Source organism: Micropterus salmoides, unplaced genomic scaffold (genome assembly GCF_014851395.1).
Source record: "Micropterus salmoides isolate LMB-PRFRI ecotype aquatic unplaced genomic scaffold, ASM1485139v1 Ms_hic_scaffold_10, whole genome shotgun sequence".
NCBI classification, from domain to species: domain Eukaryota; kingdom Metazoa; phylum Chordata; class Actinopteri; order Centrarchiformes; family Centrarchidae; genus Micropterus; species Micropterus salmoides.
In genome coordinates, this window is record NW_024040041.1 from 7,683,702 (window position 1) to 7,706,255 (window position 22,554).

Below are 22,554 nucleotides of genomic sequence, written 5' to 3' on the forward strand. Positions count from 1 at the left end.
TCTGCCTCTTAAAAGGAAGTTTTTCCTTGCCTCTGTCGCCTAGTGCTTGCTCTTGGTGGGAATTGTTGGGCTTCTGTAAATAACACCACAGAGTATGGTCTAGACCTGCTCTTTTATGAAAAGCGCTGTGAGATAACTGTTGTTGTGATTTGGCGCTATATAAATAAAATTGAATTGAATTGAACAATGCTTGCACCTCAGGCCAGGCAATTTGTGTGTGCCAGAACTGTGACTCTGAATACACATCTGATTAGTTAGATACAGATGTACAAAAGTGCACGAGTTGCAATTGTGTATTTAAACACCACAGATGTTTTGTTAAGCAGTTATATATTTATCTGCAGTTCTGATCTATTTGTACCCCAAAGAACGATCAGTTTTTAAGTTCAAAGTAAAGTGGTCCTGCCAGCATTTTTGGTGGTTGAGAGTAGTAGTAGTATAAAACGCTATATAAATATGAGGATTAGTTTGGCCACTTTTCAGCATCTCACTATCACAAGTAGCCTCTTTTGGGAACATTCATGTGATTTACTACCACCGTGTTAAGCCTGTTTCCATGTGGGACTGCAGTTAGCAATTATATCTAAACTGTGATCAAAGTGCAGCAACTACATCATAAAATAGAGTATACATTTCCATTTTTATCCATAGCATAATTTAAAGAAAATCCTTTTAAGACAAAATGCTTCTGAAAATGAACCATCTATAACCTACTGAAATTCAGCCATGTTTTTATCATGTGCAAACCTAGATCAAAATGAATGACAAAATCAGCCAGAATATGAATCTCCAGTTTGCCTGTCAGACCAGACAATTGGGGTACGAAGGTCCTGGGTTCAAACCTTGGGTGTCCCAGGCCTTTCTGTGTGGCATGTTCACCCTGTGTCTGGCTTCCTCCCACCATCCAAAGACATGCGGGTAGATTATTGGTGACTCTAAATTGCCCTTAGGTGTGAATGTGAGTGTGTATGGTTGTTTGTCTCTATGTCAGCCCTATGACAAACTGGCGACTTGTCCAGAGTGTATGCTGCCTCCTGCCCAACGTCAGCTGGGATTTGCTTCAGCAACCCAGCACGGGTAAGCAGTTATAGATAAAAGATGGATAAATGGATGGATATTTCTAAAACCTAATGTGACAGGTTCATGCAAGCCAAAGCTTCACACAGCTGTTTTCAGTTTTCCTACTTTCCAGATGGGCAGAGAGAGGACTCAGGGTTTGCTGGCAAATTCCTGCCACCAAATACCTGTACACCAGATGGGACACATTTCAGAGACAGGTTACCTGACAAAGTTTAACCTCATCTGACCAATAGTTCTCTCTAACAAGGAGATGCTTTGACATGGTGGAGAAGTCCCACGCCCAACTGGGGGCATCAAAAGGAGCCTTTTCCTACTAAGATACAGACTTGCATATGGCATGCTCTCCACTACGCATGACCATCTCCAAGTAATAAAACTAAGCAGAATGGGCTTACCATCAGCAACTTAAATATACCTGATAATACCGGATAAGATAACAAAATTTATGGTGCATAGAACATCATCATTGCAAGGCTGGGAACAGCTCCTCGAGTAGTTGTAAGCATTTGGTGGGCATAAATAATTGGTTAAAGAAGCGACAGTCTCACACAATTATGTACAAAACTATGTTTTACTTAACAGTCTCAATTCAACTCCAGATATGAAACGAGCACCAAAATATAACCTTATACATCAATGACAAAATAAATGTAGCTTTTATTTCAATTTATACTTATGTTCCTACGGTTGCTCATCAAAGTTGCACCACTGCATCAGATACTTTGAAGATGCATAGACAACTGGCAGTGCAGTGGCTTTGGTAATGAGGTTAAATATTTATTCAAAATGACACAAGATTACCCATTTGAAAAGCAAGAAATATCGTGATAAAAGCGCAACGACTTTAAACAACTTTAGTAGATTACATGTAAGCTTACCTTCATGTAAAACTTGTATTAAAAATAAACATGCTCAAAAGGTGTCTTTGATAAAAATGTACAACCTACTAAAAAACATTTGGATATTAAGTGCATTCAAAATAGAAATGACTAATTCCTCCATATTAAATACTAGACATTATGAAAACCTAAAGTTCCTGATTCATTAGAAACAGACATGTGGGAATGAAACATTTGGATGTAACAAAACACAATGGATGACACTGGTTGTCGCCTGTAGGCTCCTGGTGACTGATGGCATTAGGTTCCTGTCCAAGCCCGTTTCCACTGAACAAAACCACAGTCAAGTTTTAGCCCACAGTGTCACCTCACTAAGGCTTGTACTGTTAATGGAGGTGTTCTACTCAGCTGGCTGGGCCTTGTTCTTTTTGTTCAGGACTTTGCGAAGGCTCTCGGGCATCAGATAGGGTCTCTCTGGACTGCCATCGTTCCTCTCAAGATCCTCCACTGGAAAGAATTTAAATAAAATGGCATTAAACTAAGGTCATTAGAGCCACAGTTTTCATTTTGAAAACACTGAGGCACAGTTTTTTTCCCATTTCTGTAAATTTTTTGTAAAGCAGAGACATTTTGCAGCCTAGACAAAAACAAGGTCAAGCTTCACAATTAATGTTTATAACTAGTAAACTTGGTTTGGCTTGTTTCCAGTTAAGTGCGGAGGGGGGGGTAGGAGTTTCATTTGCATTTAACAAATGTATATAGCTTTGATCAATAGTTCAGACAGTCAATCACCAACAACATGCATCCATTTCAGAGTTTTAATTCCTTTGTTTTATGCAGTGGAGACTTGTTTCCTCAAATACTGTTAACAACTACAAGTTCCTTTGTAAAGAGGCACTGAATGCAAAACTACATTGCTTTTACAGTAAAAACGTCAACATGAGAGACTACAAAAGCAGCTAGCCTCAACAACAACAAAAAAAAATTCAGTCTTCATTTATACAGATAAAAACCTGTTATGGCTTGGTGTGAACAGAAATTAAAGTGCATTGATAGTGCAGCGCACTAAGTAAGTAGCACTGAAGACTGTGGTTCTGATTGCATAAACTGTAAACAATTAGGTACCCTTATTAAAATTTAAAGTCTAGGTGCAAAGACACCAATATTAATATGGTAAATTAGGCACGTGGACGGCTTCAAGTTTCTTCTGGCCCATGGCAGGAACTATTAAAAGGTTAAAACAGAGTCTGTTTACGTCAGAGTAAGCCATTTATACAATTTTAGTTAAGCCCAACATGAAAAAAAACCAAAATAAATCCCTAATACAGACATTTCTACCGCAATGTCCGTAAAAGTGAGGAAAGACCTGACTGTTACAAAGAGAGACTTTAACTAATTCAATGATATCAACTCCAGTGAGAGACCATTTCATCATCTGATTCATGCCATAAATAACCCACGTGCAATACACCTGTGAATATTTTAAAGTGATCATTCCTAGAGACATGCTTGATGTTCAATTGACCATTCGCTAACCCCCCCCGTTACTGTTGCTCAGCTTTCCTTTCCCCACACAGCACATGTGCAGTTTATGATAATAGTGGCATATTTACCATCAAAAGTCATTTGTGAAATAGTGATCAAATTAAGACAAAGCAACTTCTCCTTTCTATCACTCTTTCCATCTGAAAAAGTGATTATTTGACATTATCTAAGATAACGTTAGCTTACTTGATTTGAAGACAAAAAACCTAAAAAAAAAAAAAGAAAAAGAAAAAAAGGGATCCTAAAGATATACTCCAGGCAAAAAAACAAACAAGCCCCAGCATCAAACTGTAAATCCTACCATTAACTGTTTGGCTGCTTAGAATACATACTAACTAACTACACAATACAGAAGTTAGATGTATGCTTTTTTGCTAGCAATAATACAAGCTTGTATTAACAGTTGTTACAAAAAAAAAAAAAAAAATGCTTTTCTGATGAGGACTAACTAATGTATTTGGCAAACATAATGCTACCTGGAATAATAATGAGTTCGGCTGTGTTAACTATCCTAATTCCAATAAACAGCAGTTACTATGTTAGCCTATATTTTGATGATGAAGCATCCTGGACTGGTTTCCACACCATACTACAGAGTCAATGTGCTCTCCTGACCAAAGACCCCCCCCCCCAACGTAACCTGCAATTCCACAAGAAAGTGTAGTATGAAAGGCCTGTGTTGGAACTGTTAGTAGTGTAGCTAGTAAGCCAGTTAGCTGAACATGCCAAAGATTACATGCGAGCATTATGTTTTCAAATGCTTTAAAATTTGGAAAGCTAACCCAAAAGACAACACCTTCCAAACCCATTGACACCGCTCCATGTGAAGATTAGACAATCACTGTGTGGGGGAGGGGTTTAGCAAAGGTCAAATAATAAAACAAAGCCGTAACATCTTGTTTCCACATGTTGTCTTGTGTTAAAGAACAGATAACGTAAAAGGAAATCTGCACTACTCAGTTGTTGATAATGGAAACACTGAATTCCTGCTACTTTAAGCCATAGAGTTCTGTAGCTTTACTACAGTCTGAGATGAGCAGGTTAGGTGCCAAGGAGTCCTTCCCAATGGGCAACAATGTACCAGCTCCTTACTATCAAAGTTTAAGATCGTCTTGAACTATAACTGTTTAGAAAAGTGTTGCATGGATTTTGTTGTGCCCGCAACTCAGTGAAATCTGACGACATTCGTCTTTGACCATAAAACTGCCCATCTCTAAGCTGTATCATCCTCCTGCTGCCGTTTCAACTGGATGTCTTCATCGTCATGTTGCAGGGCAGAAGATGAAGGCGGATCCTCTGCCTTGTTCTTCCACAGAATCTCATGAAGAGTTGAGGACATGTAATAAGGCCTTGCGGCTGAACCGTCATTGCGTTCCAGGTCTTCACCTTATTGTGTGTATGTATTTGCACGTGTTAATGGATGGAACAGAAAATTAATATTGAAATCAAGGTTAAAAAAAAAAAAAAAAAAGTGTAAAAAGGGCCAGTAGGAAGGGGAGGTGGTGAATTGTGGAAAGTGAGAAGAAAAGGGAAGGGAGAGACAAAAAGAGAAAGAAAGTCAAATAGCAAGCAAAGGCACCCACAGGCATCTCAGATTTTGAAAGTTAACAGTTCAACACCAAGCAGCAGGAAGTTTCCAGATTAACATACTGTAAGCCGCAGACTGTTATTTTCAAATGGTGGTGAATGTGGCACACCAGTCATGCAATTTAAAATTAGTGACAGCCCAACACCAAAAGCACGTAAGACTTCAGAAGGGTAGCACGTTTCGATTCAGCTCATTATTTTAGCTTCAGATTTTACATCAAGCACTTTATTCTAACCAACAAATCTGCAATGCTTGTTCCTTTGATCTGGAGTCCATCGGACATTTGTGTGGACTATCTATAAGTAATACATGGATGTCATCGAAGACTGAGGAGGTGCTACTTACAGAAACAGAGGAAAAGAGTGTCCACGCACATGGCGTAGACACTGAAGAATCCATGGGCAATGAGGTAGGAGCCCAGCGCCACAGTCTGAGGAGGACATCAAGAACCAGAGTTGTTTCACCACATTTCACTCATAACGCATATATAGCAACAACATGGATCAGAACCAAACAAGCAGGGATTACAGCATTATACACCAATTCTGTTCGGACTCACCAGGATGGGTACCCAGTAGTAGTTGAGATGGGGAGCTGTATTCTCAAAGGTCTTCACTCTCCCAGAGAAGAAAAAGAAGGCAAAGATCCCTTTTGGATGTAAGAGAACCGATCATGTTAAACACAGTGTTTACGGTCTATTTCAGTCACTGTATAGAATACACTCCACTGAAATGTTAAGTACTACAGTTTATGAAGAGTTATATATTGCATTAAAGTCTGTGGAGGTACATTCACTACCACTGATCTGAGCATATTGGCTGTGTCATGCTATAAATCCAAAAATCATGCCAATCAGCATCAACGCGCACATATTTCACATGCATTTCATACTTCAGGAAATGCCTCTCATCTACAAAAAAACCAAATACTGTACATGGTCAATGAAAAATTCACACATGAAGATGGGGGTATAAAAAAAACAAAAACAAAAACAGACTCACCTACGAGCCCAACAATCAGAAGCTTGCCCAAAAACAAAAGGAAATCTGTCACTTTGTCCAAGACAGCCACCCTGGAGGATTAAAGAAAATAATTTATCCTTTGCAAAACAACTCATATCATATGAAACTGAACATGAAAAAAAACCCCATTAAAAATGTATATTTGTGCAAACTTACAAACACTGTGTAAACTCACCTGATCATGTTTCTCATTAGGAGGAAGAAGGCATCTCTGGCAGAGGTGCAAAAGTTTTTGCCATATATCGCCACCTGGAGGTCAAATACACTCATTACATACCAATACTTTAGCCATACAAATAATAGTTTCTATTTTAATGATGACTAAAGTGAAGTAAACAAATACACCACACACCATAATGTAGGCGTTTCTGTTTAGGAACTTGATGAATTTCTCCAGACACCAGAAGCAGCACTTCAGACAGCACAACAGGAACTTGGCAAACTTATTTTGGGCTCCTGTGAATGATACCATGAATGCCAATTAAGTGAATGTTTAACCAACACTAGAGGTGGGTCTTCCAGGTTATCCCAAAGATGCATTAGAGGGTAGTTAGTTCATTGAATACAGATTTAACTCAGACAGTTGCTATATTTGATGTCATTAATCAAAACAGAAATCAGAAAGAAATACTGAGCAACAAACTAATATACTTTTACATCACTGACATTTTTGTAGGCCCTAATTGCATTGCCCTAAAACAGTATACCCTACCTGCAAGCAAGCTTAATCAAAGGTTATTTCTTGATTCAAGTCTGTAAGCTATAAAAACTATGGATTGTAGTCTACAGAGATCTAATTGGGATCAAAAACAGTAATAGACCTTTCAGCTTGTGGTCCACATACTCCAGCAAAACCCTGATGATCTGAACGATTGAGAGTATAAGGGAGCCGAACGCCAGACTTCCTGTGTGATACCTAAAAACAAGATACAAGTGACTTTCAAGCAAGGTACAAAAAAAACAGCATGTAGAATGTAATCTGTGTCAAACCTGATGAAACACTATAGTCTGTTGTTGGACAAAAAAACAATCACAAGAGAGAAATGTTACACTTCCTCCAAACACGTATTACGCACCTGAGAGATCTCCCTAGGGAAGAAAACAATGGGAAGGCAGGCATGTCATCAGGCTTGACGACGGCCCAGTAGTACGAGGCAAAGGCCCCGGCCAGGGTCATCTGTCCCAGAGCCGTGACAAAGTTGGCACACCAGAAGAAGAGGAAGACGTTGTAGAACTGCAGGCCTATCAGGTATTTGTGGTAAAGGGTTTCTCCCCCGTAGAAAGCAAAAAGGCACTTGGAGTCAGGGCACTGCCGTTTCATTTCACTGGTGGTGTAGTTCTGAGCGCAGAGAGAGACAATTTCTATTTATTTATGGTAGAGCCATAAATATTTACTCAATATGAGCCTCAAATAGCTTTAAGGAAGTCTATGCTGTCAAAAAAATTTTTTATAAACTTCCTGGGAGGTTCCAAAAGTAATTGACAAATGAAGAGAGAAAACTTACAGCTGGGTTACAGTTTTGTCTTGAGAAGTCGCATACAGTGTCATTGAAAACTTTATAGATGGGTTCATTTGAGGTAGACAAGAAGCTGATCAGAGCTGTCAAGGACAACGAGCATAAGAACTTTGAAAGACTACAAATCCCAACCTCGAAATCAACATCCCACCATAATGACATTACATTCATTTTGGATTGCATTAATTGCTAAATTGTTCAGCCAGCCGAGCAACTTATTGACTTGTGCTATTGAAAGGAATATTAATAATAATAATGTAACATTATTGGACATCTGTATTTTTCATTTTTGGAGGAATACATTTATTCATGTAGCGAAGTTTCAATCTGCATATTTAAAATGTGCACAAAATATTAGCAGTGTTTAGCAGCTATATAAAGCAGCAGTCCCTGCACATGTCACATGTTAGCATAAATTGCTAGTATTTTTACTGTGCAATAAAGAGCCATTCACAAACATTCTTTAAAATGGAATTCAGGGGCAGGAATTTTACTCATAACATGGAAATTATTCAGGTCTAATTGCTTTTCAAGCACTCATGGCCCAGTGTCCTCAGTAACCTCCATTATCACAACCATGACGTTTGTCTGTTCTTGGTGTGCCTCAGTTCACAAAATGTCCCATATCAAAGTCCAAGCAGTTTTAATGAATTATTAAAAACAATAACTCAGCGTTTTACTTTTCATTGAAAGCAAATCACTTCACTGTAGGAGCTGGTGGTCCAACGCCTGGCTCAAGGGGAGTTCCACAAGCATTGCTCAGTGTTAATTTTCTCTACCTGTTGCTCCTATGTTTTTGACTACAACCAACAGTAAAAGTGTTTCCCTACATAGACTTTAGTTAGCCCCACCCATTTCAGCATTTTGCAGAGAAACACAGAGAGAGAGATGTGTTGGTGTGAGCCTGTGGGGGAAAGATAACAGAAGGGAAATGGAGCAGACTTAAGTAGTGAGTAAACACTAAAATAAGGTGGAGAGTGAAGTAGAATTGAAATAGTTAAATTGGAAATAACACATAGGGATGGGGGGCAGCCACCACCGCAAGTTACACTATCATTCAGTGGGAAACACTTGAAAAGATACACAGCTGTAACTGCCCAGTAGGCGATGACCACGGCCAAGAGGACAAAAGTGAACAGTGGGTAGAAAAGGGACGACATCACATGCCCGATGGCTCTGTAAAAAAAACATAACAACCGAGGCAAAAGAAATAAGTATATTTCGATTACTTCATCTGTGCCTCTGCCATTAGTCTGACACTTTAATCCATTAATATGAGTCACAGTAAAATGATTTCTAAGTCAGAACAATTTAACATCTCAACTTTCATTGATCTGTTTTTCTAACCCTCTAAGTGCCTACAGCTCTAATGTGAAGTCTGACCTGCTGGCTTCTTTGATGAGAGCAATGGCAATGCAGATCCTCTTCCTGAGGAAGATGAGCAGCAGGATGATGATGACCTCCACAATCGCCAGGATAATCACTAAAGCAGAAGGGTGGCAGGGTCAGAGGTCATTTGGGTGTCCCAATTCTACAGCAACATGTCAGAATCTATAAAAAGATGTTGAGTATGTGCTGGGTACTGACTGAAGGCCAGCCAGGTCTGTCTGATCTGCAGGTAGACTGAGAAGTCTGTCTGGAAGCCCAGTTGCTGTATAGTCACGTTAGCGCCTGGATCTCCTTTTAGGCCAGCATACTCCATATAGCAGTGGAAGATACCTTAACAGCGGCAACAAACACACCACAAAATACATGGCTTTTTTAAAATGGCAATAGTCCCTGGATTTTTAACAATACATGGAAGCAGTGTGCAAGAAAGTACAAACAAAACTGTGATCTTCTACAATGTATCTAAAAATAAAAAACAAACATTGGGAGCATTGCTTCTGGGCCTGAAAAAGTGTCTCTTCCAAATAGCAGGTTCAGTACAAACTTAACGGACTTTAGGGAATCTCTGATTCCCAGGAAAATTAAAATCACTTTACGTCTGGGTCAGTTAGCTAACTCACTCTGAACCTACAAAACCTCTCTAACTGGTCCTTTCTGAAAGTACTTGCTACTCCCTCCCACTACCTACTTCTGCTCCGTTTGGTCTGCCACATTGAGTGCCATCCGAAATCAATAAGCATGGAGTGGTTGTGAGTTATCAAACCCTCATATGCCGAGTCAGCGTCAATGCTGGCTTGATTGAAAGTGTGTAACACCCTTTGCTGCACCATGGAGAACCCTTCTTTCAAATGTGAGTTCCGTTTCACTACACCTGTAAACATGTAGGATTTTTAAATCCCAAAACTACACTAACACTACTCTATCACCATTCACTATTCTTCAGACCAAACAATGTTTCAATATAATGTTTGATTTCTATTTTGAAATGTTGTATTTGTGGCTTCTTTTAAGACCATTTGTACCACGTCTCTTTTTCATTAAATAATAGCTGAACCACTCAACGTCTTTAAGGAGTTAGTTAGGGAGAGGAAAGTTCATCCGAAAGTTGGCGCTGTATTTATATCCTACACGTTAAGGGAACTCAGTTTGGCTGCGAGGGTGTGGGGAGGGTCTCGTGAAGGAAAGGCCCTCTGTCGCCTCCCATCCTGTTGAGCCTGGAGCAGCTGTCTGACATCCAGTCCAAATCAAAGCTTATTCATTTACTTTGGAAAAGGAAAATAAAAAGTCTGCCTGGCTATTGGATTGTTCCTAAAGACTTTTCACTTTTAAGCTCTGATGCACATTTTGTTTTCACAGTAATCTTGCTCATTTTCAGACATACGCAACGCTAGCAGCTTCATCTTTCTGTTAAATTGATGGCTTTTTGTCATTCAGACAAAGGTTCAGAGTTCTGCTTTCTGAAAATGGCTCCCGGAGCCCCTCTACTACTTTGAGGAGAGTATGAAAAAAGATAAGGAGTGAGTCTTATGGCCCTTACCATATCCTATGACCAGTATCACCATGGCAATCATGACCCAGACCATGATCCCTGCCAGGAAGCGCAAGAGGACAATGAAGAGCAGGCTGGTGAGCATGGCAATAACCAACCCTCTACAGAGAGTTGATTGTGTGAGGAGGGGAGATAAACACAGAGACTGAGTGAGCAGTTAAACCAGCTGATGTTTCTTTCTTTGCAGACAAACTGGATCAGAGCGAAAAAGAAGCAGGAAGCGGATTTACAAATGTAGGTGAGTGACTTACATCAGGATCCAGTACCAGGACTGTGTGAAATCCTCAAAGATTTTCATGACCACCTGACGAGCCTCCATAACCACCGTGGCATTCCTGTGGAGAGATTCCTGTGTGTTGATCTGTTTAAGCACTATGGGATTCCTTGTCAGGTACAATTTATAAAATCTAATGTGGGTTGGGACAGGCCAGGCCACAGCTATGTTCAAGTGATGACAGAACAGCACTATTGTGTGTCACAAAAATTCCAACTATGCACTCACTTGACTCCAGCCACAAGGTCCTTGGCATCTCTAATATTTCCGGTTCCATCTTCAAACTGAGAGATGTTTCCCACAGTTATCACGCCTCCTTTCTGGCCCAAAGCTGGGAAACACCTACGAGTGACTGAAGTAGGGAAATGACAAAATGGCTGGTCAAAAAATTAAAAATATTCACAAAATACATTTTAATATGACAGAACTTTCCAGGTCTGCACCAGCACTGGGGCTGAACGATTGTGGAAAATAATCTAATTGTGATTTTTATTTATTTTTTTAAACCAATATTGCGATGGTGATGCAATGGTGGAGAAGAAGTATCAAATTACAATAATATGAGAAAGACAATTTGAGAGTCAAGTCATGGCATTAAATAATGATATAATATCAGGTCGGCCTACTTGCAGACCACAAGAAAAAAAGTTCACCACAGTGTGTTAGACAGTAAGCGCTCAATACAAAACCCACAGTTCAAGCACCAATTATTAATTAATGCGTCCTTATCTCAGTTCAAATCTCCTAGGAGTCCATCTTTCTATCTACCAGTAGCCAAACAAAACTACTCAGTTTAAGGTTCAATTCTAAACTTGGCCAACGAAAATAAAACCATATGACTTGCTCTTTTGGTTTGAAACGCCGTTTCAGAGATATTTCCTGAGCTGACTGGTGGCTGTGTGTGTGTGACGCAGGCACCTATCGCCACAATACACTTGCCTTACTACACGTGTCTTTCTGTTGTGCACAGCAGGCGTATGGCCCGAAGATTTCACACACTACCACGTTACCCGCAGGTGGTGGGTGCTACTTTCATTCCCTGTGTGACCCTAAATTTCTGTAGTGTCAGCTTCTGTCAAGCTTAAGGCCATTATACAACAAGTCAAGGTACAGCGTAACGTGCAAAGTTGATGCTTCCTCTGCCGACTGGATTACTCTCGCGTGTCATGTGTCCAGCGTGCAATTGCAGCCTTTGTGATTAGAAAATCTTGTTTTATTATAATCGCGATAACATCGCAAATGCAATTAATTGTTCAGCCTTAACCAGCACATATATGCAACATCATATTTTGGGAGGAAAACTTTTTTTCTGATAGATCCATAGAGATCCAACTCACAGGGCTGGCTGGGGATCAGCATGGCAGGACAGAGACCTGAGCTAAGGATTTCTGGTACGCCCTGAAACACAATATGTCCAAAACAGATAAGAAAGTGTGTGGAAATTATTGGTGTAAGAACAGACAGGTATTGGAAAGAAGCATCCAAGGAGGTTTAAATTTAGGCTTTAAACTCACCATTGCATTAGTCACACCATCCATGCAGAAGTTTTTGTAATAATCCAGCTCATCTTTTTTGGCGTGGGCTTTGATTAATGTCATGAACTTGTTGGGACACTTCTCCACACATATCTGAGGAAGAACACCGTTTACAGCGGTATATTGGTGTACAGCAAAAGCGTTCACTGGTCATAATTTGATACAAAACAGCAGAGAGGCTAAATGTCAAGACAAACTGTTTCTCAGACCACGATGCTAAAAAGGAACAAAACCAATAGCTGTGTTCCAAATCCATACATAGCACTTGTGATGTACACAGGAAACGGAGCAGCTGGAAATATTTTTATAAATTATGGATAGTGTTTTGGGTTTTGATTGACCACAAAAGAACCCATGACAAGAGTGGCGTTCACACCTGTGTGGTCGGACATTGGAACTCCAGCAGCACCATGGGGCTGGCACACTTCATGATGTTGAAGTAGAACAGCAGCGGCTTGTTCCTGTTAAAACACACATACAAAATGGTCAGAAGAAGAAACACTTACAGAAACGAGTGCACGAGGTATTAAAGCAATATCTGTGTGACCTGTGCACCAAGTCTTATTCATGTTTTTGGCTATCGTAGCCTAAGACCCTACCCTGATGAAGGCAAAATAGCTCAGCACATTTAGTAAATAAAGCAAGGTGTGCTGGAGAAGAGTTGTGTGATGCGTTTTTATTATTTAGTATCAAATACTTTGAAGCTCACACTGGTCTGCACCTAGCTGTGTGTGAGTTCTCAAAGAAGAAAATGTCCAGCAGAGAAACAGGGACAATTATAATCTATACTTGGAAAGCAACTCACTCAAGTGGGGTGCCAGCCTGCCCACAGAACTGGCCTCGACTGTCTGTGGGATAGATCACCTTCCTGGGATCACCCTTTGACCAAGCTGGAAGAACAAAAATAGAAGGTAAAGCTTACAATTTTTTTTCTGTTTTATTATTTAAACCAAACATTGCATTTAAAAACTGCTGTTTCCTTACCAAGTATTCCCACTGCAATGTAACCCAGTATGGCAAGAATAAAGAAGATGCAGCACACAATGTCTGTGCAGCCCCTAAAATGGAGAGAGCAGAGTTTGAAGGGCTGGGAAACTTTGTGTAGCCACTTAGAAACAATAAAAACCAGAAGTGAAAATCACGTCTCTCTCTCTCTCTCTCTCTCACCTGTTCTGGATTGGCCCTTTGAAGTTTGCATCAAACTTTCTTGGCTCACCTACACAAAATAGGGGAGGAAAAAAGTTTATTTGTTGTTCAGAGGTCTATAAATACATGCGCAAAATTATACTTTTACAAATTTTGTTATGTTACATGTAATGACAATAAGAGTTTTAAAAAAGGGGAGGAGCCGATTTAAGGTTAAAGGTAATTTTGGAATTTAAGATTGGGCCTATTTTGACATATTTTGGGGTCGTGATGACTAGTAGTTACAAAAAGTTTGAACTCCGCGCAGTAGATGGCTTCAGCCGGCAGCCACGGACCAGCTACAACAAATTCCTTTGGGGCAATTACATCCACAGAGTGCATGTTATTGCAACCAACAGGCTCAGGCTGTTACACAAGGTGTATGACATCATCATGGAGAGGTTCACTACGAGTAACACGCAGTGACGCCCCTTTTTTTAAAACCAGAAACCGAAGTCTCTCTCAAGGACAAGTCTTGCTCTAAAATCTCGTGAGAGTCGAGTTGTGGCAGGAAGACGCCGGTGGAAAAATGAAAAGTGAATTTGGATAACCACCAAATTCAAATGACTCCTCCTTTGTTTAAAAACCATGGGGTGTTACTCATAGATATCCTTTCCTTGATGTTGTTAGATATATAACAATCTGAGCCTGTTGGTGGCAAAAAGAAGCACTGTGTGGGAGTAATTCTGACAGGTGCAATTGCCCCAAAGGAATAAGTTGTGGCCACTGCAGCCAGAAGCCATCTGCACAGATTCCAAAACTTTATACCTACTAGTCATTTTGACCTCAAAATATATGTAAATAGGGCACAGGTTAAAAATACAGAAATTACCGTATGAAACAGTACGCTCCCTCCCATTCTTTTGTCAGATGACTTTTCGCTCCAGACAGACACGCCTGGCAATCCAACAAATTCCTCCCTGGTGACTAAGCTAAAGCAAACCCATGTGAAAGGCAGTGCCAACAGAACATGTACAGCCACTAGGAGCTACACCATGTATTGCAGCACATTTAGTTTGACAAGGCAACAGTGTCATGTTGATGATTTATGCCAAAACCAAGAAATGTTAAACTGAATTTAAAGCCCCCCCCCAAAACAAATACACCTCTTCAAACCAAAAAAATGCTCTTTTTTCCTGTTAAGCGTCTTGTCTGAACATATTTATTTGATAATCCCCAGTGCACCCAAGTTATTGTAATGGATGAAGTTGAAACACTGCTATAAGGCTTTACTATTAAGGCCATGCCTTAATGTAATTAGAGATTCTGAGTAAATATCAGATTACTGCAGGTTCGGGCATATAGTTTAAGTTTGGTGCAGGAAATCGGAGGTCAGTCCATTAGCAAATTCATCCTGCCACTCTAGCCTACAATCATCAGGGAACATTAGTTTCACTTAGCAGGTTACTGCTCTCCAGGACAAAAATAAGAAAGCAATGTGCCACATTATTACTTAAGAGCAATTTTGATTAAAAGTCACGCATTGGCAGGCTGCACACCCACTGCTGTAAAAAAAAAAAAATAATGGTTTTATATCCAAAACCACCACTGTTTTAACATCATGGCTGCCTTTTTAGGGCTTTACATATCTCAAAGCACAAAACAATAATCCCATATGCATCCCACAGCATGTACATGTAGCACTGGATCCTGACACCATAGAGTCTCGCCAGAGAAGTATGATATTCTGTGGCATCTTCCATATTAATTATGCATGTGGTTTGGAGGATAATGCTACAGCTATCACGAGCTCTAGGAGAAACCTCAGCTTCCTGTTAGAAAGAGCATAGTGTTTTTCAAATGTTGATGCTCATTGTCACTTTGAGATGCTATTCGAGAGGTTTAGAGTCAAAAATCAAAACAAAGGAGCCCTTGCTAAGCTTAATATGTAGCTGTAGGAACCAGTGACAGGCTTAATGAAGCCTTCATGCAGTTTTAGAATAGCCTGCTCTTTCAATGACTGTACATGCAGCACAGTAATGTTTGTGCAAGAGAAAAACACTGATAAGAGCTCACACACCTGTACAATCAGCAAAACTGCCAGCAGTAGCAGGTTCCACACAAACACACACACCCACTCTACCCCCACAATGTTAACATGTTAATACTGCTGCTCCAGCTTCACTCAAAAAACTATTTACACATCATGAGACACATTGATTTTTTAAGAAGCAAGAAAAGAAAGGCCTAGAGATTAATAATCCTGTTTCTTAGATGAATGCAGAATGCAAAATAAGCTATGAATTCATTTAAAACTAAAACAAATAGAGCGGTTACCATTCTTTCCATAATACTGTCCATCCTCCTCGGGCATGTTGAAATTCCTTTCTGGGCCAAATATACAGAGAACCCTTTTACTCCTTCCACAGCCCCTTTCTGTGGCTCTTCTTCCCTCTGTGCTGGTATAAATGAACAACAGCGAGGGAAATGTGGGTGTTGTTTATGGGAAACCAGTCCAACCTGTCCCTGAATAGCTGTGAGCCTGGTAACCAGCAACCCTCCACTTCCCCTCTTTAACCTGAAACTGCCTCTTGCAAATCTGTGCCCCACCTGTGCATCTCCCTCTATCTCCTCCCACTTCCAAAAGACCTCTTTTTGTCTGTTTTTCCACCTTGTTTCTGCCTCAGAAAAGCTATCCAAAACAGGCAAATGCAAGTATGTACAGGAAGGCTGCGAGTGCAAGAGAAGAGGCATGGTCATGTGAAGAGAGGGTGGGGACTGTTGTTGTATAGGAGGAGGAAAAGTCAAGGAAAGTTGCTTAGATGTTATCAAAAACATGGGTTCGGTGTAAACAAAGAGAACTCCCTCGTGCACCATTGCCTCTAGTGGTGTTCTGTGTAGCTGCTGTGGAGCAGGAATGATTAGATTCAGGTGTGCAGGATATTTTAGGCTGCAAATACCATCACCTGCAGTGAACTGAAAGCCCACAATATTAAGCAAAAACAAAAAAATCTATCATTTTGTGAACTGCCTGAGAAATCTCTTCTTCTCAAAGTGTTTTCACCTATCTTGTGGGGACACAGCAGTATTGCACTGAATGGGAAAAAACACAATTCTTTTAGCTCTACTTAGTGCTTTCGTGCACTGGACATTTTGGATCACTCTCTGGTCTGTCTTGAACAGCCAAAGGCAACCACAGTATGTTGGAGTCCACAGAACTAAATGCCAGAAATGTTTTTTACAGATGCTGACTGAAAGTTTCCATCCATTCTGGTCTTGTTTTATGGCCAATGTTGCACATGGGAATTCCCATCAGGAGCCATTTACTGTAATCTGAACTGTAGTTACTGATGCTACAAGTTTAACAGTGAGTGTAATTGATCCTGAACCTTTTGCTTGGGCTGGCAGACTGCTAGTCTCACATGTGGGACAGTGCAGTGAGTGACATAAGGTGAGGTAAAACCCACAGTTCTGGATTTAAACAGGCCAAATGAATTGTTGGTAAATTAAAAATGTTTTGTGTCGCATTGAGCAACAGTTTTAATTTGTTAAGAGCTCGCTGAGGCATCTAATCTAATTCCAACGAAACACCACTGTGCAACCAGACAACCCTTGAGCCCTCACTACATTCACTGAAAAATACAAGGTTAAATATTTCCTACACGTGTAAGAGCTTTGATTTAATTATCAAATGCCATGCAGTTTTCCTAACAACTCTTTACAAGGCCACCCATTTACAGAGAAACACTACGTATTGTGATTTTGTGTTTTTTGATTAGAAGTACAGCATCTAATTACTGTGTTATTTATTATTATGTCAGAAAGGAAGAAAAACTTTCCGGGAACACAGTCAAATAATAACCGGGTTCCATTATCATTGTTTATGTTGTGTTGGCGCTGTTTACACAGAAACTAAATCAAAAGCGAAACTTAAACCATTCTTGAAACTTGTCTTGCATTGTTTCCTCAGGTACAGTGTTTACTTTGGACGTCGTCTTGTGTTTCCCTTTATTATTTTCTTACCACCGCCCTTCATCCCCCTAATCTACAAAAAATCTGGTAGGCCTTTTTTCTTGGACGTCATTTTGACATGTAGCGGTAAGAAAAGCACAAGTGTAAATACTAAAGTTAATGAAGACTGAATTCCATTAAGTGGATTCAGTTTCAGGCCTGATATGAAACTGAATCCACTGTCATGGCTTACTGGGTCACTTGAGTAGGCCACCATTGTTAATGTTATTACACACAGTTACACCTATGCTGTTCAATGACAAGTCAAAATGTTTGCCTATTCTCTATACGCTGTACCAAAATCTAATTTTACCCCGACACCTAGACACGTAAACTTAATTAAACTTTTATCAATCGGCAACAATTCTGAGTCTGCTGGTACAAAATTAGGCAAGTTACATTTTATTGATTAACAACACCTTTCACAGCAGATATTTTGATTTGTCAAAGCAGGAAAAGCAAAAGTGGAACTTATAACTTAAAGCTATGACTGCAGTAATTAATAATGTAATTTGTTACACCTGTGTTTGAACAGTCAAAATATATGCGGTGAAAGACGTATCCAAAATAGCAAAAGTGTGAAGCATTTTGACTGCAACTAACAATTATTTATTTTATTAACCAATTAGGTTTTCGGTCTATAAAATGTCTGAAAATTGTGAAAAATATTGATCAGTGTTTCCCAAAGCCCAGTATGACGTCTTCAAATGTCTTGTTTTGTCCACAACCCAAAGATATTCAGTTTACTGTCACAGAGGAGCAAAGAAAGCAGAAAATATTCACATTTAAGACGCTGGAATTTTTACTTTCTTTCTTAAAAAATAACTCAGATCAATTAATTGTTTCTCAAAATAGTTGGTTATTAATTTAATAGTTGACAACTAATCGATTAATCGTTGCAGCTCTAATTTTGAGTGGTGTACTTTTTGCTTTGTCTAACTGAAGACATTTTCATTTTACCAATTTTTCCAATTTTAGTAACCAACACCGTTTCAAATGCTACTGGTTTAACTCAGAAATGCATCGTGTTATGAACTTGCATACCATACGTCTTTTTTGCTTTAAGTTCCAGAGAACTAAAAGAACCAAAAACAAAGGTCAAATAAACAGCAAAAGTAATAAAGCCACACATTCTAGAAATTCAAGGGCTATATCTGAAAGGACTGTGATATAACCTGACAACACAGTAGTTGCAGCTGCTGAACTCCCTGCCCATCGCCCACATGTCTTTCATTAAAGTAAAAGGCTGGGGAGCATTCAAGTCAGATCTTTTCAACTCAAACACACACAAATCAAAGGTATATAGCCACAGTATAATGTTGTTTCCTTACAACAAAATATGGCACAGCTGTATCATAATATATTTCCTAGTTTCTAAAACAAATAAAAGGTAACGGAGCCATATTTTATCTAAACTTGATCTCTAACCACCTCTGCTTAATCTTTAAAATGTGTCATCTCTTGGGATCCTACTGACCTCATGACAGTGAAACTTCTGCTCCCATGATCTATGAACTCACAACCCCTTATCTCTTGCTGGTGTTGTTACACCCGGTGTGGCTACTTCAGTAACTCAGACACGGTGGACAGAAAGTGAAACCAAGATCGACTGCATGCATGTATGCTGTATGAATTAGAATTATTATTATCTGACACACATGGGAAACAGGAAGCCAACACAAAAACATTTTCTGGACTAACTATTCTCTTTATATGACCTCACAGTTGCACATTCCTGACTACAGTATAACAGAGACTTCGGGGAACATTTGAGGAAAATAAAAGTAGCTGTTAATGTTCTGAAAAATGTGTTGCTTCCCTATTAACAAAGAAAAACATTCCTTATCAGTAAAGATAGTCAGCAAGCTCTGCGAAGATAACAAACACAGCTGACTCGTAGAAGAAATGTACTAACGCAGCATAAAATACAGATCACTAGGGTTGTCCTGTTCCACATCCAAATTACCTTGCATTTGTATCTCTTCTCTCCAAACTAATTTTCCCTGACCCTAATAACCGATCAGTCCCACACTGCTCTGAACAGCCTTTGTATTTCAGACTGTAGACAAGTTGGCAGAACCACCTAGACAGTTGGCAGAGTCACATGATCTAGTTTGGGTTGTTGGTGAAGCACATTTAGGTGGAAATGGGCGGCTGCAGTGACAACAGAGGTTATTGGCTGTTTGTTTGTAGTATGGATGTAAAATGGTACAGCAAATGTAGCAGGACAAAATCAGCAAATGTAGCAGGACAAAATCTGCAAATGCAACTCAAACAAGCTTTGACAAACTGCACGAACATGAAAGAGAGGCCAGAGAGGCTCGGCATCAGGTTTCAAACTACCCTCCTAAATATGGCTTATAATTACACCTATTCTGCACCAGGGCATGGCTGCCTGGCTGCCTGGCTTCTTCAAGTCCTGTCATTGAGGTTTCTGGATATATCGCAGCCTGAAATTACTCCAACATGGGAAATTGTGGTGGACCCTGCAGTGTGTTCTGAAAGGCTCTCCCTGTGATATGTTTAGGTTACCGTATTTGTCTTCTTCTTCTTCTTCTTCTCAAAGTCTCAAGATGCAATGAGAAATATGAATGTGTGTGTTGCACTAAATAGAGGCGGTTATCCCAAACCACAGTCATTCCTTAAGTGAATCTGCAGCCAAGTCACAGCCATCTTCTACCATGAATCCAATTATGCCGCGACTCTGTTTCTCTCTATTTGTCATCTCACTCTGTGTCAAACTGCCTGGATCCTCGTTAGTATTTTGGTTATTACAAACGAGCACATAAACTATGGTACTGCTGGTTTGTGTGCCATGTGAGTCAATCACATGGCAGGCAGAGTGGAAAACATTATGTTAAAGCCACGTCGTGAAACCAGCAAAGAAGTGCCTCACATTGAGAGGCTGCAGCAGAACAATATGAATTGCAAAATCCTTTTTAAAAACTGAAGGAGTCCATTTAATTTATCATCGTGTCCAAAAGACGAGGTTGTTGGCCCAAAACAAGGCCTTTCCAGAGCAAACATGCTCCATAAATATGCTTTTTCCTTTGCGTGAATTGTTTACTGCTTTATTTCTCTGGATGAAATGCACGTCCCCTTTATGAATCCTGCTGAGCAAAGAGCTGTATATCACACCCAGCAAACAAAAGGGTGTGTCACTATAAGACACGTTTATTGGGGCATTTGGGGTAAGGAGGGCATAATTACAACCACACAGATGGAGTGGCAATCCATGCAACTAAAGACAAACTGTACTTAACAATACATTAGATTCAGGAATTTAGATTTTAAAACAAGCATGTAGCCTGTGTATGAACATACTGTTTAAAATATGACACCACCAAGAGAGGCTGAACGCATCCAGTTAACAAACGGAGACCCTCTTCACATGTTTGAGGCATTTTCTAATAAGCCATATGCATAACTGGGCGTCAACTGAGCTCATGTTGCCTGCCATACCAATCTGAGGAATGTGGCAGCAACTGGACAAGCAGAGGATAAACTGGGACATTGTACACCGTGACAATATACGAGGCAGTCACCAGCTCAATTACATACAAGCTGAATGTTAAAAAATATGACAGACTAAAAACGGTGTACAAAGTGAACTCACAATTGTCAGTACTAAGCTAATTACTGAGGTTGGCACGAAATCACAAAGTCACTTTATGAGAGAAAGTGGTCCACTACTAACTTACCATACAACTTGCGACATTAAAAAAACTCGCAGAAAACAATACACGTATTATGTAAATACTGACACAATTGAAAGAACAATTTGCGCCAAGACTCGCAAATACACTGCCGTCTTGCGCCTAAACAAAACTAGCTAAGCTTGGTTATAGCTGTGAGGTTAAAGTCGCGGTGTGGGAGCTAACGTTATCCCAGGACAACATTGTGAGACATGCCCATTATTACCATATTTCGGTTTCTCTTCCAGTTCCATGATCACCGAGTGTTGCTTCTGGACCAAAGGATGCTTGCAGGCGACAATTACAGCATATTTCCAGCCTTGACAGGGGTTAACGTGTAGCGCTTCTGTCAATTTGAGCACTTCGTAGAAGTCCGCTCCAAAAATATTGACTGTACTGCTCACATTTAAAGGGAGAATCCTGAGAGGAGAGCACTGACCAATGACAGCGCAGGACGCCGTGATGGACAAGATACTAAACCAATCAATGAGCGGAGGCGGGAGTTTATGGTGCAGGGGAGTGAGTTAGTTTCTTGTACCGTTAACTGACACAGGAGTAACTGTCCAATTAGCTGTTATAACTAACTGTGTGTTGACTGTCCGCCCAATACACTTACTGTAATCTCAATAGTTGATGGCAAATAACAAGGGCTGTATCACTGTGTTTGTCCATCATTACTCAGTCATAATGTGTCCTCATCTGCCAAGAGCGCTGCAAATCAATGGCATACGTTTATTGGCCTGGTGAAATTCTAGACGACATTAATTATAAAAGCAATGTATTCATTCATAATTCAACTTAAAGGCCTAACATTGCCTGGTCTGACTCTGCACTCTGTGAGGCACGACAGCTGCTGGTGGGCTGCAGAGGTGGAAGAGGTATGAAGTATTAAAAAGCACAGTAGTACAAAGTATTGAAAGGTAAAATCATCCACTATGCAGAATGGCCCTTTTCAAAGGATTATATCTGTATCACTATAGGTCTATCTATCTATCTATCTATCTATCTATCTATCTATCTATCTATCTATCTATCTATATATATATATATATATATATATATATATATATATATATATATATATATAAGTTGGCCATATGTTAAATAGTATCTGCAAAGAAACTACAGCTGTCAAATAAAATATTGGAGTGATGGGTATTTTATTAATTGTCATGGAGAAGATGACTATGACCTTAAGTGTGAAATGTGTCTTGTTGCTGCATAAAGATTTTTGTTACCAAAAGGTAAATTTCACAGATAGGCCTATCAGTTGTGAGTGCTCAGGCAAGAGTACTATACAACATAAGCCAATGATGGAGGTATTCAAATCCATAGACGTAGAAACATCACTCTGCAGGTAAAATGTCATACCTATTTTATATGTA

General features: G+C 39.8%; 1 protein-coding gene across 4 annotated transcripts; it reads right to left on the reverse strand.

Annotated features, from left to right (window-relative positions):
• Positions 1-1,632: 1,632 nt before the first annotated feature.
• LOC119883075 (choline transporter-like protein 2) lies at positions 1,633-21,559 on the reverse strand. 4 transcript variants are annotated; one of them, XM_038693605.1, is made up of 22 exons: positions 21,396-21,558; positions 13,506-13,554; positions 13,323-13,396; positions 13,144-13,228; positions 12,715-12,799; positions 12,318-12,431; positions 12,141-12,201; positions 11,032-11,155; positions 10,781-10,864; positions 10,518-10,630; positions 9,179-9,310; positions 8,975-9,074; positions 8,675-8,767; positions 7,580-7,664; positions 7,151-7,413; positions 6,896-6,990; positions 6,427-6,530; positions 6,250-6,323; positions 6,054-6,124; positions 5,612-5,700; positions 5,398-5,482; positions 1,633-2,426 (listed from the first exon to the last, which is right to left on the reverse strand). In XM_038693605.1, the coding sequence occupies exons 1-22, from the start codon at positions 21,421-21,423 to the stop codon at positions 2,320-2,322; spliced, it is 2,115 nt and encodes a 704-aa protein (XP_038549533.1). In that variant the 5' UTR covers positions 21,424-21,558; the 3' UTR covers positions 1,633-2,319. The 4 variants fall into 4 exon arrangements, with proteins under 4 accessions (XP_038549533.1, XP_038549525.1, XP_038549517.1 ...); XM_038693597.1 differs by lacking the exon at positions 21,396-21,558 and adding an exon at positions 15,801-16,107; XM_038693589.1 differs by lacking the exon at positions 1,633-2,426 and adding an exon at positions 2,724-4,850 and having other exon boundaries at positions 21,396-21,559.
• Positions 21,560-22,554: the final 995 nt, after the last annotated feature.

Bases quoted from the DNA above. Each gene is read 5' to 3' on its own strand.
- LOC119883075 (XM_038693582.1), bottom strand. From the start codon at position 15,837: ATGCCCGAGGAGGATGGACAGTATTATGGAAAGAATG. The intron at 12,202-12,317 runs GTGAGTTTAAAG...ATTGTGTTTCAG, and splicing joins ATGGTGTGACTAATGCAATG to GGCGTACCAGAAATCCTTAG. The intron at 6,531-6,895 runs GTCTATTACTGT...TATCATTCACAG, and splicing joins TGTGGACCACAAGCTGAAAG to GAGCCCAAAATAAGTTTGCC.